General features: G+C 37.6%; 2 protein-coding genes across 2 annotated transcripts; both read right to left on the bottom strand.

The window, feature by feature from the left end:
- Nucleotides 1–3,336: 3,336 nt before the first annotated feature.
- LOC122993916 (forkhead box protein F2-like) lies at nt 3,337–7,628 on the bottom strand. Its single transcript, XM_044368369.1, has 2 exons — nt 5,525–7,628; nt 3,337–3,860 (listed from the first exon to the last, which is right to left on the bottom strand). The coding sequence occupies exons 1-2, from the start codon at nt 6,477–6,479 to the stop codon at nt 3,688–3,690; spliced, it is 1,128 nt and encodes a 375-aa protein (XP_044224304.1). The 5' UTR covers nt 6,480–7,628; the 3' UTR covers nt 3,337–3,687.
- Nucleotides 7,629–8,081: 453 nt separating this feature from the next.
- On the bottom strand, nt 8,082–11,169 carry foxq1a (forkhead box Q1a). Its single transcript, XM_044368372.1, has one exon. The coding sequence runs from the start codon at nt 9,283–9,285 to the stop codon at nt 8,449–8,451; it is 837 nt and encodes a 278-aa protein (XP_044224307.1). The 5' UTR covers nt 9,286–11,169; the 3' UTR covers nt 8,082–8,448.
- Between the last annotated feature and the right edge of the window lie 6,819 nt (nt 11,170–17,988).

Here is a 17,988-nt window from a genome sequence, read left to right as displayed (position 1 = left end):
AATTTACCCCAGAAATGTAATTTGTAATAAGCTTAACCAACATGACCGATAATAAACATAACCAGACTACAGTTGAAGAAATAGGTGGATGCAGACAAATTTCCATACTTGAAAAAATATACTACTTTGCAGTTTTCATGCAAAAAGTCAGGGCTTTCACTTTTCATTATATTTGTTATGAACATATGTGGTTTTCATAGCATTTGTATGAAGTTGCAGCTTTTTAATCAGATTTAATGGGCATGAAATCAATTACAAGTTAATATGGTTTTAATGTAAACTCATGCACCTGAAACTAGGGCCCCCGCAGCGTTCATATAACAATTATTTTAATTCAGTGCATTAAACTAAAGTCGCCACAATTCATGGTGTGCACTTTACAGTTGCTGTTGTTTAACCACCTGTGCACTACACTGTAAAATTATATGAGTGTGCTTTTACACATACCCTTTTAATACATACCTTGATTTACATGTGCAAGCATCTGTCACCATCATCCTCCCCCAATCTCTTCTTCATTTACTCCTCTCGGTCATTGCTTGGACAGCAATGATGTCCAGGAATCTGAGTATGCAGACCGTTGATGGAGAATGTCGATCATTATACAGTGTACCTAAATGTTTATCTTTATTTGTTAATGTGCTTTACTTCAAGTAAAGGTTTTTGTTTAAACCTCCAATAATTTCATCTGAATGAAATTACTTTTCCTGATGTTTTTTTTTTTTTTCTGCTTCTATCATCTTGGTTTTGTTTTTGTTTTTTTTTTAGCAAGGATATAATTTACATTAAATTTTTGGTGGGAGACATCTACTTAGAACACTTTGAGCCATTAAAATTGCAGTCTTAACCAATGAGATCACTGTATTCTTAATGGGGTGCTATTTGTGTAATAGATGTGTGTTATACACATAATTTCTTGGCCCTAAACTTGTGGAAGCAACCCATCAGTTAGAAACACTGCCTCCAATGTCATACAAGAATATGGTACACATGTTGTTTGGTTGGATTTTTTTTTGTACAAAAAGTAGTGAAACCCACAACCAACCCCTCTGCTTTGCCAGCAGTGCAATCGTGCAATCTCTGACGGTTCAGATGGAACCACCAGTTGTATGATAATATTACTAAACATGAAGACTGTCCCTCTACGTTATGACTCTACATTTTTTAAATTATTTGCAGTCTGCATGATGCCCTTTTAAAGTTTAGTTATTTAATTTACAAGTATCATTTAATGTAATTAATATAACTTGCTTGTGTGTGGCTACTTGGATTGTTTTCCCATTGATTATTATTTCTTGCAGATTCCTTCTTCTGTTCTTTTTTTTGGTCTTTTTTCTCTATCTGGTTGTACATGTTCATCAGTGCTGAAAATCATCTTTTGGGGAAATACACAAAGCAAGAAAATGTGAATAAGGAAACAAATCCCAGCCAAGAAGAACTGAGTCTAAAAACAAAGTGAATGTATTCACTTCAAAGGTGGAAAAAGGTGACACATCATTTAAACAAACAATGCCTGTAGAGCTGTGCAAGTGTGCAAAACACTGCTACTGTGTTGTTTCATTATTAGTTTCATTATTATCATTTTCATTATTTTAAAATTAATTTATGATCATCTTTAGCACAGTGAACAGCAGAGACATTATAATCACAGGTCTGCACGTGTACTCACTTTTAAATGCCTGTTTTAGGACATTATACTGATTATTGTATGCTTGGAATATGTGTCAAATGTCGACATTATTTGGATGAATACATATATTATGTAATATAAACATGCAAGCGTATGATATTGTACCAACTTCTTCAGACCTTCTCGGACCTGGACTCTGTTTAATGCTGTTTAATGTCTGTAAGAGTGCCTATAGGATGATCAAATTAATAAAATGTGATTTATTCTAAACCATTTTGTATCTATTATATGAATGGACTTGAAGTGTTTGTCTTAATCTAAAAGAACATTTCATGTAACCATCTTAATGACAAAGCTTTTATGTTTTTATCAGTATTTTTGGTGAGTGCTGGATAGTTTATATCACACCATTCATCTAATTTAGAAACAAATTTAGAACATAAAGACTGTCAAATAGCCATACTATACAGTATATAATATTTTCTGAGTGTATATCACAATTTTAAACCGTTTTAAAGAATAATCTCCTGTTATTCTCTCTATCCATTTCCCAGGGTTGATGAGCAGATTGTTTTCACAATTTTCATTGTGAAGATCATTTGTCGATACAATTTTTCTGTCATAGTTTTATCAGCTCATTCTTAAAAAATTCTGCAATCCAATCAGAAGTGATTTCATCATTTCAAAATCAGTTTTTCTTACACCGTATCTCAGGCAACGCTGGTTTTCACTTTTGCTCAGAGAACCTCACTGTAGAGGCTACAGTATAGTATAGTATATATAGTACACTATATAAACTACAATGCCTGTATTTGTGGATAACTGACATAAAATGGTATCAACTTTACCGGCAATCAGTATCTTACTGTGACTGAATGGCACACTTGCTGCACAATCTTTCAGTAATGGAGAGAACGTTAAATTTAGTTTGAGTCCTTTAACATTAGATCACCGCTAGATGGCGGTAAAGTCACGTGAAAACCAGCAGGACGGCCCAATGAAGGGTCTGTTCAAGCCTTGTACGTGTGATATGTCTTTCTTGGAGATTAATGTTGAAGTAATTATTACAATACAATTGCACGTGTAGGCTAACTAACAAGATGCTAATTGAATTTAAATTATCCTCAGCGTACGAATAGTAAACTGTCTAAAAATTGATGACTTTCTTTTAAACCATTTTAACTGTCTTTTCATAATATGAAATGTTTGAATAGCAAAAACTGTGAATCCGCACAATATCTTTGTTAAGAGTACAGGTGGTGAAACTGATTGTACACTAGTTTTAGTGTGGGTTTTAAGTGTGGTAAATACAGCACTGATTCATCAGAATATGATTTTAGGATGGGAATACCTGGAAATTAGAAATTGACGATGCACGACGCAACGACAATGTTTTGTACCGTATGTGTGTTTTAACACTGCCAAGCTGTCGCAAACTACAAGTTCACTTTAAACCCAACATTTTTGAAGGTTCAGGAATAAAGAGAAATAATGGAAGTCAGTGGCGAAGTCGCCTAAAAACTGCAACATATGAAAGGAGACAATATATAAATAAAAAGAATATTATTAAAATACTGACAAAACATAAAAATATATGATAATTTCCCTCCATAATAAACCAGGTTTTTATTAATAATAATAATGAGGAAAAAAGCTGACATGAAAAAATCCAAATTGTCCTTTAAAAATAAATCTTTTAATCAACAACTTCAGCAACATCAAGAAAACAAAGTTAAGTGCATGAATAAACATAAATTGAGGTGTATGCTATGTGTTTTTCAGTAAAAATGTAAATATTGCTGCTTATTCATGCGTGTGATCAGTCAGTAATATAATGAGAATGTATAGTGACACAATAGATCCTCACATCATGATATAACCGCTGCTAAACGGGTAAAAGGTGAGTTTTCATCCTCTCTGCTTCCACACTGACTCTTCAGAAAATAAAACCTCCTTTCTTCTTTCTCACCAACAGTTCTGTTAGAATAACTCCTGAGGGTTGTGTTTAGCAGAAAAGTTCTTGACAGATCTGTCTTGCCTGAAAGTGGTTTGTTTTGTCACATTACACATGGCTTGACGTCCTGATAGACACTTTGATGATGGTGATGAAGCTGGTGATAGTAAGATCCGCCGGTGCTGGGATGCAGAGAAGAGATCCCATTAAGGTTCAAAACGAAATCCTTCCTGTCACACACAGGGGCCGAGTGGCTGGAATATCGAGACAGTCCCACTGTAAACAAACAGGACAAAAGGTGATCAGTGTCATTTCAGGACGATTTAGTCGAACTGAATATGGATTTTTTTTTTTTTTTAAATCTAGTAGATTTCTATTATTATTTAATCCAGATACTCAGTAGGTAACGGATACTAGAGGGTTGTCAATAAATCAAATTGATGTATGCTGCATTTAATAATGTTTTATAGATCAGTTATAAGCCATTAATATGAACAACTTTTGGGTTGCCAAGTTGTGAAAAATCCATTGGCTGGTGTTGAATCTTTTGTATTAGGTAATAATACAGTTATAAATGTTAGTAATCAATACTTAATAAATGCTCGTCGGTTTCTCACTCTGTTTTCTAATAAACCACTGGGTCAGCAAGTATAAATGTTAAGAACATATTTATAGTTTTGTTTTTTGTTTTTCTTTTCTGCCCTTAATTTATTTTATTTATTTATTTATTTATTTATTTTACAAAAATCCATCGAGTCTGTAGTTGTAAAGTAAAGTAAAGTTGTTGTAAGTTGTAAATGTCATTATGTTGAGTTAAGAAATATATTTTGGTCCAGATGTTGTACAGCCCTTTCTCACAGAAAATAATTGGTGAAACGGTCCATTAGGATCTGCCTGATGGACTAAAATACAAAAGAGAAAGCATGTATCGTGGTGGAGGAAGCGAAACTCCTGCCAAAGGATTTGTCTCAACCTGCTAACCCAAAACATGTTCTTATTAACAGATCGTGACTGATATATTATTTATTAACCACCAATAAAACCAGTATAATTGGGTTTGTTTTTTTTATTAGAAACTGGTATCAATTTGTTTAATCGTGTGTATTAAAAGACAATGATGAAAAAAATATAATAAAATGAAACTGTAATTAGCTTAGTATTTGAGCTGTTGTGGCTCATGTTACAGGCTTCGATGACGTTGCAACGTAATCAGCAAAAATCAAAATTTTGTTCCAGTTTTAAGAACAACTTTGTAAGTGTAATTTTGACATTTTCGTCACATCTTCACACGTCCCTACACCCCCATAAACTCATATAAATGGTACTTTTCGACATGTTATTTTTATTATAGCTTTCGTCGAGGCCTCCAAACAAAACTTGCAATAAAGTTGTAGGGAACCTTATTTATACACCAGGCTCAAAAACAGTGCACACGTCATACACGATTTTATGGTGCATAATAAAAACTAAAGAAAAGCAAACACCTCGTGTTTTCTAAATTTAACTGGATAAAAATCAATCAATAGGCCTAAATGCGCGTTGGTTCGATTTTATTGGGGGCAATATTATGTGTGTATTTATTGCATTTCCATCAGATTTGGTAAGATAAATTTATTCTTAAACTGGCTCATATTGGAGTCACAATTTGCTAATTTCATTTGGCTTGGACGAGCATTTATTAATGTATTTTTTATCGAATGCATTTGATAAAATCAAATGAAATTTCTTATGGAAATCTAATTTGTATAATTTGTACGTCGTTTAATACGATACTACAAATTACAAGAATATTATGCAAAGAGCAACGATTTCTATTTTTGGATGGTGACTCGTCACAACAATTTAATCTTAACCCTGAAATTTGGTTCTTATGATTAATCGTGGTGCAAATAGCAAATACAACATACAGGTTATAGACAGGTGACTCAGTGATGCTTTACCTGAAACGTCAGAAGAATCTCGTGCATTATGGTGCAGATAGCCTTGATCCAGAGAGTAAGATGGCATTCCCGCGTGCAGAGCAGAAGAAGTGGGGCTGCTTGATGCCAGCGACTGCTGTTTGATGTATGAAGATACACCAGGTGAACTCCAGTGTGAGGCTGCATTTGCATAAGGCGACTGACAGTCCAAAGTGCCTACCATCGCTGGGGAGGACTGCAGGGGGCTGCTACTGCTGTCCGGGCAGTAGTCCGCGTTAGAGGCCACCTGACATGCAGCCATGTACGATGACCCGGAGCTTGATGACATATGTGGGACGTGATGCCCCCCTCCGAGTCCCTCGTAGCCCCCTGGCACCGTACCACCCATCAAGTCTATGTTGTAGCCGTTATGACACGCTAATGAGCCTGAAGGTGACTGGAAATCAAAGTTTTGCGGCAGCATAGACGCACCAAACCCTATACCATTCATCATCCTGTACATTGGTTTCAGGGCTTGGCATTTCCTACGGAACCCCCGAGGTCTGCGACGAAAGGAGCCCTCCTCGAACATAAACTCACTACCCGGATCGATTGTCCAGTAGTGGCCCTTGCCAGGTCTGCCGAGACCTTTGGGCAGCTTTATAAAACATTCGTTCAGAGACAGGTTGTGTCTGACGGAATTTTTCCATCCCTGATATGATCCCCTGAAGAAAGGGAATCGGGCCTGCAGGAACTGATAAATTTCACTCAGGGTAAGCCTTTTTGTCGGTGAGCTTTGAATTGCCATCACAATGAGGGCAATATATGAGTAGGGGGGCTTTTCAGGGCGTCTCAAGCCAGAGTTTCCTTTTTTCCCTTTGGCTGATGTATTGTGCGCGCTCTCCATCACTGGCTGTGCGCTCAGCAGAGCTGCCGCTGGACTGCAGCGCAGAAGATTAGATGGATCCAAATGTTGCTGGGAGCTCTCTGTCGTCATGGTGGGGGTCTATAACACGTGGGGAAATCGCTTTTCCTATATTTCAAATGCTAGTAAAGGTTCCCTAATGCGTTAATTGAAGAAGTCAGTGTCCCTTTGCGATGCTCTGCGCGTTTATAGCCATGAAAATCAAGAAACGCCAGCCGCTGTTCCTCCTTCCTCTCTCTGTCCATTGCTGGCAATAGTCCCACAAGAGAGGGGAAATAAAGCTCCTCGACTTTGCTTGCGCATATCCACCCGGCCAAACACAACTCGACCACCTATCAATTCTTAAATCTCTCTCTGCCCCTCTATCCCCCCGAAATCCCTCCAAGAAATCGCCAGGAACTACTCCCTCCCCATCTGGCCAGGATCCAGACTAGAAGCCGGACGCAGCGCAGTGGAGTAAGACAAATCTCCTCCCACGACTCGCTTTCCAAAACACTATGTCCACATTTGTCAGACCAATATTTGGCACGACAACTTGACAAGCCATGATGAATAAAACGACACAGTTTGAATACATTTAAATAATTCATTTTGACCTCCTGTGGAGCAGCAAACTGAGACGATGCCTGCCAGTGGTTTTATGTTCTAAGGTGTGCATGCAGGAGAAAAAGTCCTGCAGTGTTCATTTGTTTGGGATCTGTTCAGGGTTAGGACTCTGACATGAGAGGAAGCATGCTTTTTCTTTTTCCATCAGAGCGTGCCAGCATACCACACACAGCGCAAGTGTCAATTTACCTCTTGGAGCCTGGATTGCATCCCTGGAGAAATGAATTGATTGGAAAATCTAAATAAAGTCTTAAGGAACAATTAAGATAACTGAATGTTCCAATATATTTTGCATTTTGTGCACCGTTTACTACTGTAAATGGCCTTCTTTGCGTCTTGGTGTTTGCCCTTGAGGAGTATTACGCATGTTTGGTTTCATTATCGAACAGGTCGACACTAAGAACGTGAAATTATTTCCCCAAACTCCAGCAATGTTAGAACTAAACACCCAGAATATCAGCAACATCAAAACTGTAACCCCGCTGCGTCCAGGATGCACAGCTGGTTTAAAGGATATTTACTTTCTAGCCTCAGAAGAATAGGCCTTGGAAGAAATTTCTTCCTATTGTGGATTTCGAGTTCAGTTCTCTCAGAATGTTTCCTGCGCATGTGTGGAGATTGAGGCGACAGCTATTTGCAGCGCCAGACTGAAAACATAAATATTGGATGCCCCTATCCGGTAGCTGCGAGCTTCATGAACAGTGAAATGTAAATACACTAATAAGGGATATTAATAATAGGCTGCATTCATTTCATTTTTCATATGTTCATATCATTATTATTATTATTGTTGTTATTATTACGCTTCCAATCAAGGTTAAAGCTGTTGCCATACAAAATCTGGACATGTGAGTTGCAAAGTAATCAAGAAGATATTATATAAAGGAGGAGGCTAATGAAGAGGAGTTCCTTGGTGTACTTGAAACCAATCCTAGAGTTCATGTGGTAAGGTGCAGTCACATGAACATTGCTAAATTGGCCCCTAACAGGTGTAGATGCCTCATACAGGTGTCAGTCCTAATTTGGCTCCACATGAAACACCCTGACTACATTATAACTTCTTTAGAAATAATTAGCTACAACAATGCAACGTACAAATCAAAATGAGATAAATTTTTATTTCGTTATAATGAGCACAATATTGGAAGAAGAGACACAAACACAGTCAAAGTGCATTTTTTAACACGTTTGTTAAACAAACTACAAATTTAATAGGCAGTTCAGTAACATTGGCAATAAAGAACGTGTATAAAACAGATCATCTGGGACATTACCAGAAGTATAAAAATAAACTGCAACACCATGCCACCACAAACTCAATTTAATCCCATCATATGATGAAAAAAGTTGCCATCTGTCTTTAATGTTTGTTCTGTCCTTCTGTTGTCCATCATCAGTGCACACAGATCACAAAGGATAAAGAGTGATTCCAAATTCAATTCTGAAATCGCAAAAATGTCTGTGAAATCAGCCCATCGCTGTAGGCGTGTGACAAGTGCGCAGCACGGGAGTTCATATAGGCTGACTTGACGAATGGAAATGAGGCAGGTGTATTTGAATGAGGTATCATTAGTTCAGTGTAGCGCGGCCAGGTGAAGGCAGGGTGTAGTGGTAAGTCGTTGTTTGAGTCCCTCTTGAAGGGCTTGCTGAGGATGCTGTCTATAGCAAATGAACTAGTAAACTTGACAGCGGGCTCAGTCCTGGTGGCGGGAGCGGACTGCGGAATGATCTGCGGCTCCTCTGCGCGCTCGGACTCCTCATGCACTCTGCCGAACTTTTTGTTAATGCGCTTTCTTCTGCGACGGAACACCCCGTCCGCAAATGTGTATTCGCTGTGAGGATTGAGCATCCAGTAATTGTCCTTTCCCCAAGGTCTGGACGGGTCCCGGAGCACTTTGAGAAAGCAGTCGTTAAGAGACAAGTTGTGTCGAACCGAGTTCCTCCAGCCGGTGTAGCTTCCCCTGAAGAACGGAAACTTTTTCATCAGATAGTCGTTGATTTCCGCCAAAGTCAGACGTCCAGAGGAGGAGTCCCGGATAGCCATGGCGATGAGAGCGATGTATGAAAACGGGGGTTTGGGTCTCCTTGTGTACGGCTTTGACTTGCTGCTGGTGCATGAAGTAACAGGTGGAGGACTGTGCGCCACGCAGTCTCCATCCGACCCCAGCTCCTCCTCAGCAGAAAGAGGAGAGCGCACACTCCCCTCTGCATCACTGGACATCTCCAAAAGTTTCATGCCATAGTGGTTCCCGCACAACACCTCCAACTTCATGCTTTTGATGAGTTCTCCTCTTATTTACTGCTGTATAGGACCTGCGATATGCGATATGCTCTTCGCGTAAAGTCTCGGAGCTTGTGTGCGTTCAAGACGCTGAGTCCTTTAAATTGGATCCAAAGAAGTCTGTCTTTGTGTCATACCTGCCGGGGCTCTGAAGCCCGTCTCACCTACAGTCGGTGTCAGCAGCTGTTTATAGCTCACCTCAACTCAGGACCAACCCCGGGAGGGCGGAGTTAGATGATTTCAAAAGGTTTGGAGCATCACAAAACATCTTCACATTGCGTGCGTGATTGTCTATAATAAAACCATGATCATAATCAGAGTTTCATCAGAAACTTAAAGTATAGTATTTAGCAATTAGTAAGAGATGACGTTCACTGAACACCCTATTCAATGCGGCTTTATTACTGTCTCACCTGTGAAATGTGATCTGGCAGACACCTTGGGACTATTTCACCTGAGACAACCAGGTGGCGTATGCTTCCTTTGTATTTCTAAGGTGCAGTGCCTGCAGGTAAAATCTCAGTTTAGGGTCATTTGTCAGTTCCAGGCAGCACTGTAATCACAGCCTGAACTATCCTTTCATATACTGTTTGAAATTCCTCCTTATACTGAAAACAATGAACTCCAGGTTGTTAAAAGATTGAGACCACTCCCAGTAAAGATGTTCTCTGTGCCAACAGAGTAGAGACACTGAAGTGCTCTTATGATTTATCACATCAAAGCACTCATGCTTTACTGCAGCTGTGGACTTTAGATGTTCCAACTTAACAGCCCACATAGAAACCACTGTTATTCTGTTTTTCTCTCTTGAAACAAATAGTGAGGTCTGGTCCTTCCATCCTGTTGCTCAGTGCCAGGATAGTGGGTTCACCTGAGAAAGTTATTGTGATCTATTTTCTTTGTGAATTAACTGCCTCTGGGTTTTGGATTACTTTGGAACAGAGAGAGTCAATCCCAAGGAAACAATTATACAATTATGAGAGAAGTAAAACAGGTGAATAGGCACACAGAAAATAATTCTAAATTCTATGATATTATGTCTTTAGTAGCTAATGTCAGTGTGATACATTCTCCTCTTACTCACTCCTCCAGGTTCATCTGGGTCATGTTGAACTCAACAACCCATATTTGTGTAATTGCTAGTCTTATTTCCTGCAAATGATCAGACCAAAACACTGGTTTCACTGGTAGTGCTGCAACACCAAATAGTCAAATGGAAAAATAATAATCCACCTGGAGACCAGTGTTGACATCACACTCTGGCCCCGCTGATATGTTGTCACTATGTCAAGTGGTTTAGCTTTTGTTTATGCAAACTGTATGTTTTCAAGGTGTTTTTGCGTGTTTGTGCCGGTGTGAATGTTTTGATTTTCAGGCAATGTGGGACACCCAATCCCAGGTGAAGTCACTATTTTTGAAAGGTGGCATGTCACGGATGGATTCCCGTAAGCTAACCACACACTGACAAGAGCTCAAATACCATGTATTCACTCTGTTCACTGCATGTAGCAACTTGTGAGGCTATCGTGTATTGTTGTTGGTTCTTGTACGGCATACATCGAGATCTACTTAATAACAGCCTATCTGTTATGGCTTTACAGGTCAAACCAGAGACAAACCTCATATACTGCCAAAGGGGTATAACTAATAGCTTTAATAATGGTTAATAAAGCATTTACTATGCTTTACAGGTATGTTAAAAGTCATAAATAATAACTTTTGGGAAAACTTGTTTTGACTGGTTTGCTCACTTGTTTTTAGAAAAGAGCTGCAGACACTATGGAGCACATTTGTTAACATCGTATTAACACCTACAACTACAGACTTGATTATTAAACCCCTTTATTAATGAGTTATTAACATTCATAACTGTAATATTACCATATAGAAAGGATAAACACCAAAAATGGCTTTTTACACAAACTGGCAACCCAAAAGTCATTCTTGCTAATTAATACCTAATTAGCAAGCATTAGTACATTATCATTTAATTTAAAAGTAAAAAAATATATGAATATTAATAATTAATTAAAGCCTGTAGTCACAATTTTATTAGACAGTGGTGCCAAAAAAAGTGGCTTGTCTACAACAAACAACAGCAAATTAGCTTTACTTACTACTACAAATATAGTATATAAATATACAAGCAGTAGCTCGTAGGTAGTAGTGTATTCAGTAGTGAAAATTCAGATGCTCGGCAGGCATAGATAATGAAAATGCTTTACATAATACCCCCTTGAGTTAAGATATGTGTCTGTGTAGTCACAGACACCCTGCCATAAATTATTTTAACCAGAGGCTCCTGTTCTTATTTTCTTATCCTTTCTTTGACTCTCTGTCAAGATCAGTCTGTGAGATTTATGAGCACATTAGATTACGGTACAGTGTGGTGCCTTTACGCAGACACTAGATCAGATAAGGCCTTTCAGTTTTCATTAACTAGGTTTTTTAAGCACACACCTGTAAGTTATGAAAACAGAAAACCTTCACAGTATGAAGAATGTTCTCGGAGGAACGGTGAAATAATGTCATCCATATTTGTACGTGGCGTACACTGTCCATAAAAGCAACATTCTTTCTTGTCACATTGAAAGTGATTTTGGCATTTCTGATGCAAACGTCTGTTTAGGTGTAGTATGCTGTCACTGCAGCTTTAGCTCTGGTCTGTAGTTATGTTGGAATGACAAACATTGTGAAGCATGTAGTCAGACTTCAGTGAGTGACAACCTGACTAATACAGTTCAAGAACTCGTTGGCACTGTTTCCAGCTCATAAACCTCCAAGAAACACAAACTGATGCCAGTATAATAAATTGCATGCATACATTTATGAATACAACATACTATGATTATGCCAAACACACATTAACTGCATGACAATGTCTTTACTGTGTTGTGTATTTAGCTCATCGTTGGAGCCCTGCAGTTTCTCATAATTTTGTAACCTCTAAGCTTCAGTTAAACAATACAATGCTGTCTGGAAGGTGACTTAGCCTAGCAGTAACTCATGAAAGAGATGCCGTCACATGCACATGATTTCTAAAATGAGTTCCCTCTGTATGTTGCTGTTTGTAAAGGTAAATAGCTTTCCAGTTATTTGTTGGAGAGCACAAGGAAGAGGAATAAACATTCGTAGTTAAATGCAGGTGTTAAGAACAACATTGAGTCTACATACACACACAATGTGTGTTCTTGTGTTGCATTATTTCTCATTTAATGCCTTGGTTTCACGTACCAGATTTTTCTACTTGAGGTTGATGTTTGCATATTTGCTTTTTGTGTGCATGCCCAACAGAGTGTCAGTAATCTGTTGACAAGTATAGTGACAAATTGTTACATAGGATATACAGTACAGGTAAAGCCTCCCACTATGAGTTGACGATATTAATACAGAGGTAGGTGTTGTGAAGAGAGAGACATACTTCAAGTTAGTTCATGTATTTGTGTAAATCTGTTTAATTTGATAATTTATGTATTGCATAAATAATTGTCCTACATGCCAAGACAGATTATGAAACATTTTTTAAAATATCTGAGAAAAGTATTTGAAACTTTCATAACATTTCAGTAATGTACATAAACTGTTGCACCAAATTTCACAAGATGTCTAAAAATAACCCTGTGAAGATGTCCTCCTGACAAGGATTTAGTTTGCATAACTCCCGCTCAAGGGTTGTGTCTCTGTCTATGCAAACAAAAAGCTTTTGCGTGTGAGGCGGCAGTTAATTTGAGACATTCAGATGTTTTTCAGAGGGTTACGCTGTTGAGAGCGTAAAGTTCACTGAGTGGCTTCAGAGTCGTATTCAGAGGTTGAAAATAGAAACAGAATTTTATGTTGATTCCAGGCATTCCTTCATGCTATTTATGGCAGCTGTGTGTTTAGTATCATTGTACAACACATCCCACCTTAAAATATTTCATCAGCCACTAATTATTGTATTTTGACAGCTCTGTTTTGAAACCGCATTGCCAGTGTCTCAGTATTTAACCGGGGCATTATGGTTTTGCACAAACATGTGTGTGTTCTTAGTCATCATCAGACGGCTTATAGTAGTGTCATCATGTATATTTGCTCTTACAAGTTTCTTCTTGTACGCTCCATCCCACCCTCTTAATGCACACATCTGTTTTTTCACCTGTAAGCACTACTACTGTAATGTATGAAAGTCACAATTATGCTGACTTTTTGCAAGTTTTTCTATTTTCTTGACTCTTTAATATTCTTAAATAGATGATCTGTTTGGCACAAATTTAAAGACAACAGCAAACAAAGTTCAAGTTCTCTCATATGTTTTATGTTTTGTTGCCGGTTTGTGAAGTTTCAATTTTGGTTCTGTTAGCTCAAAGCTAACATGACTGAGCTGTCAAATAGATAGAAAGAAAAAAAAAACATTGAAGCATCATAAAAAAAATGTAAACAAAAGAGGTTATCTTCAGGTGGAGAAGAATAGAAGTGTGAAGGATTGTGCATTCTTCAGACAACTCACTAAATTTTCCAGCAAAGATTTTTCTCAGTAAAATACTGTCATGATGTAAATTTATGTTGTTTCAATTTTTAATTTCTCATTTGTTAAATAATGCTTGTTTAATTGTTTTTAATTCATTTTCATGCAGTGTATGTTTTTCACTCCACTTTTCACATTGTTGTTTGTTTGTTTTGTTTTTTGCATACCCTTCCTATATTTTCATATTTTTTAATTATTATGTTAATTATAATACATTTAACTTATGATCAAGTGTTGCACTGTGAGGTATGGTTAATAAATTCAATTTTTCTGTTTCTAAATAAAAACTCTTAAATGTTATTTATATCAGCCATATTTTTAGTGAAATAACCTCATCAGTGAAAGGCAGGAACATGATATATCTGGAGCTGACAGTAAAAGCAACATGCAGACCAACTAGCAGGTAGAGTAAAAAAAATCATATATCTGTAAAGATGAATAAGTGTTAAAACTGGCTGATGCAGTGTACAACTTAAATGTTGTCATGTTTGCATGAGAGGTTGTTACATTTAAGACTGTTTCGGTCGGCCAAGCAGCTTTTATGTGCTGGAGACTTATACAGTGTAAAAGTTGAGATGTGTACTTCACAAACCCTCTGTGTGAGTACACCACTTAACTCCTCTCTCATGTTTAGACAAAAAAGGGGTAAACACTACCAAAAACACAGCAATAAGGGTGCGGCTGAGATAGGGATGTAGTTTAGCTCGCAAATGGGGGAATAATTTCCACTCTGAATGGGGGTTTAACGTCATAACAGCTTGAGTGATGACAGTGAAAGCATTAAGAAAAGGGGGCTATTCTGTCTCTATTTATTCTCTCCAGGGTTCTGGGTAGCGACGTCTGTGTTGAGGGCTAGTGTGTGAGCAGAGGAAGTCTCATAAACTGTTACTGACAAGTAGCAGCGCTACAAAACTGTTAACATCATCACACTATGGTAGAGAGAAAGGCCAGATAAACATCTCAATCTGTGTATGTATGGCATGCATTCAAATAATTTAGAAATAGATGGCACAGCTTTTTACTTCTATCATTTGTGGTGTTCTTAAAGTTTGAGTCACTACATTTTTGACAGAAAGAGTTACCTACTTTACTTCTACTGAAGTATTCCTTCGCTCAACATTCCCATTATTTATGTGCACCACAATCCAAACTTACATTTTACAACAAACTATCTTACAGTGCTTGTGCAACATCTAGCAGTTTCATTTTGTGCAACAAAGTCAAAATGCTTCTTGTAAACGTTATCCAGAGGTTAATCTCCAGCAGCTGTTGAACATTTATCATCTCTCCTGATCTCACAGTTTAGAGACACACTGTCCCAAAGAGTATATGCAATGATTTGATTACAGCGCAGGCTTAATCATTACAGATTTACAGAGTTTTACAGCTTCATAATTTTCACTGCTGTCTTTATACTGAGGATGTTGTTTTCTACAGGGTCTCCATGGACACATCTATGCTTTCAAGCAATAACAGGAGATTTGTTTGGTTTTATCAGGTAATCGAATGATTATTCCATTTAATCACTATTATTTTGTTATTTCTGTAAATAAACTGAGGGAAGATCTGTAGAAGGGTAAAATAACATTAGAAAAAGAAATAATATTGCAGAATATTTGCATACAATAGAAGTTGAATGGGTGAATCAAATAATTGTGAAGTATGTATTTGGCCTCTAATCTCTAATTCAACACTTCTTTAAAAAAAATCCTTCTGAGTATGTTTTAAAACCCATAAAAATATTCTGCTTTGAATAATAATTTGTGTATGATTATGAATCTATATTGTTCATTTCAAAACTTAAACTGCTGGACACAAGATGTCTCTTACTTCAGTGAAAAGTCAGTCCTCAGTGCATGAGTTTTGGAGGCCAATCATGGTCCTGTATACAACTTACGCAAGTGTTGCCATGGAAACAGTTAAATTCAGTCAAAGTCAACCATATCAAATACAAAGGTTCAAAAAGGAAGCTTAAGCCATATGCAATCACAGTGATCAAAGCTCAGCTGTAAGACAAGCTTAAGTTTGTAATTAAAATTTCAAGGTAACTGGGTGGACTTTCACTCTGAGTCAGCACCTTGTTTAAACTGAAAAAGGATGTTATACTTTTATAAATATGTTTATCCAAATTAAATTAATTTGCTACACACCATGTGCTGTTGATGACATCAATGGATCTTCTTGCTCATTTCTTTGTTCTCCCTTGTTTGCATGTTACTGGTCAGATGTTGTTGCTGCTGTGTCAGCAGTTACAGAGAACAAGCATGAAGCTGAACCACTGTCAGACTTCTGAAACGGCCGAACAATTTGCCCTTATTTCCCTCTCTGGCTATATTCAAACTGACACTCCAGCTACCCAGAGAAACAAATGTAAAACATACAGTATAAACATCACGACATTCCTCATTATGCTGGGAAACTAGAGGATCTGCAGAGCTTTATTTCTTTAATATCGAGCCTTATGTTACTTCAATATATTACATGATTACAAATCTGTACACTTGTCTGTAATTAGTTCAGAAAATCTTGTAATATCTGGCAACACTAAGGTGTTGCTTTGGCTAATCATGCTTTGGCTTTCTGGGATGACCAGAAAGCCAAAGCATGATTTCTAGAGTAATTCCACATGGTGTCTGGCAGACTGCACTGCAGCTCAAATAACTTCCTAAATATCACGAGAAAAATATATTATATTATAATGAAAATCTTCCACAAGAAATTTGATTCTGACAGTAGCTTTGACAATGTTTCGGCCTCTTGAAAAGTTGTTAATTTACATTAAAGCACACCATCATACACACTCAAAGTAATTTATTTGACAGTGTCTAATCATACCTGTACCACATTAACTGGATAGAATAGATGTTCCTTTTTTTTTTTTTTTTTTTTTTTTTTGTTGTTACAGACAAGTCAGTATGCCAGTATAAATATTGACCAGTAATCTGCAGGCTTTATCAGCAAGGACAACAGTTGCGTGAGGCCATGCTCTGCTGCCCTGTGCCTAAACATTTAAGGTTTCTTTCGTAAATCGACATGTGGGATCTTGATGGGAACACTGATACTATAAACATTTCAGTCATACTGTATTTGATGTCTCTGTTTTTCAAGTTTTAGGCGGTGACTGCTTTAGAAATCTTAGCGCAACATTATCTCAAGTTTACTTAAAATACTTCAGATATTTTCGAATCACGTTACATTTCTTACAAGCTCCTTAACCTCCTTTCTCTTAACGTTTTATAAGCACAAACCAAAAGGTTATGACACTTCGCGTGGATTAGGCAAGTGAAATGACTATTTAGCAACCTATTAAAAGATAATCTGAAAGCTGTTAGCAGGGTTTAGCCTTCCTCAACCGTGCTCAACTTGTTTTGCCTGCCTTTAGGCCTCCAGGCTTCATTTGTGCAGGCAGGAAAAAAAAAAAAAAGAAAAAAAAAATCTCAGTGATGGGATCCCCCTTCAGGTGAAGTATGCTTAGATAATATCATGGTTACTACGTCTACAGGACCTGTTTGGGTTATTTTCAAATGAGAGAAAAGACGACAAGGGAGAAAAACGCTCATAGCACAGACAACAAAAGGCCCTTCGTGCAAATGGGAGGAGGAACTCCCTTTGGGTGAGTGCCTGTAAAACGTTGGCTTTGCACGAAACCAACACAGGTTTACCAGCACACACCTTATTTACACCTACACAGATAGGAGTCAGACAGAGGGCAAATGCCATGTTGTCATGAAGATTTAATGTACTGTGGATCTGGAGTAATCATAATCTTTAACATCTTGTTTATTTTTAGTGTCTGTTCGGTTGCCATTATTTGTTGCTCTTGTTACCAGGGCTGTCTTTTTTAATTGAGTTGCCCTGTCTCTATAAAACACCACAAGGCGAGGTAGATGAAAACATATTTTACTATTATACATTTAGCTACAGACCAGTAACACCAATCATGTGTGTGTGTGTGTGTGTTTGTGTTTGTACTTGTTTACAAGGTTTTGTCTGTGATCACAGCATGATTTTGTAACCCTTGTTCACAAATGACAAAACTCCATTTTGGATTTAAATGAATAAGTCTTTTTAAATCTTTTTTGCTTTAAGTGAAATAAAAGCGACGTCTGTTTCTCGTGTGGTCTCCATCGGATTCCATAAACAGATCTCCCAGGTGGTCTAAGTGTGTGTGAGTGTGTGTGTGTGTGAGT

This window comes from Thunnus albacares, chromosome 12 (genome assembly GCF_914725855.1).
Source record: "Thunnus albacares chromosome 12, fThuAlb1.1, whole genome shotgun sequence".
NCBI lineage: Eukaryota > Metazoa > Chordata > Actinopteri > Scombriformes > Scombridae > Thunnus > Thunnus albacares.
Note: the sequence above shows the minus strand (reverse complement) of the source record. Positions and strands in the feature narration are given on the sequence as shown.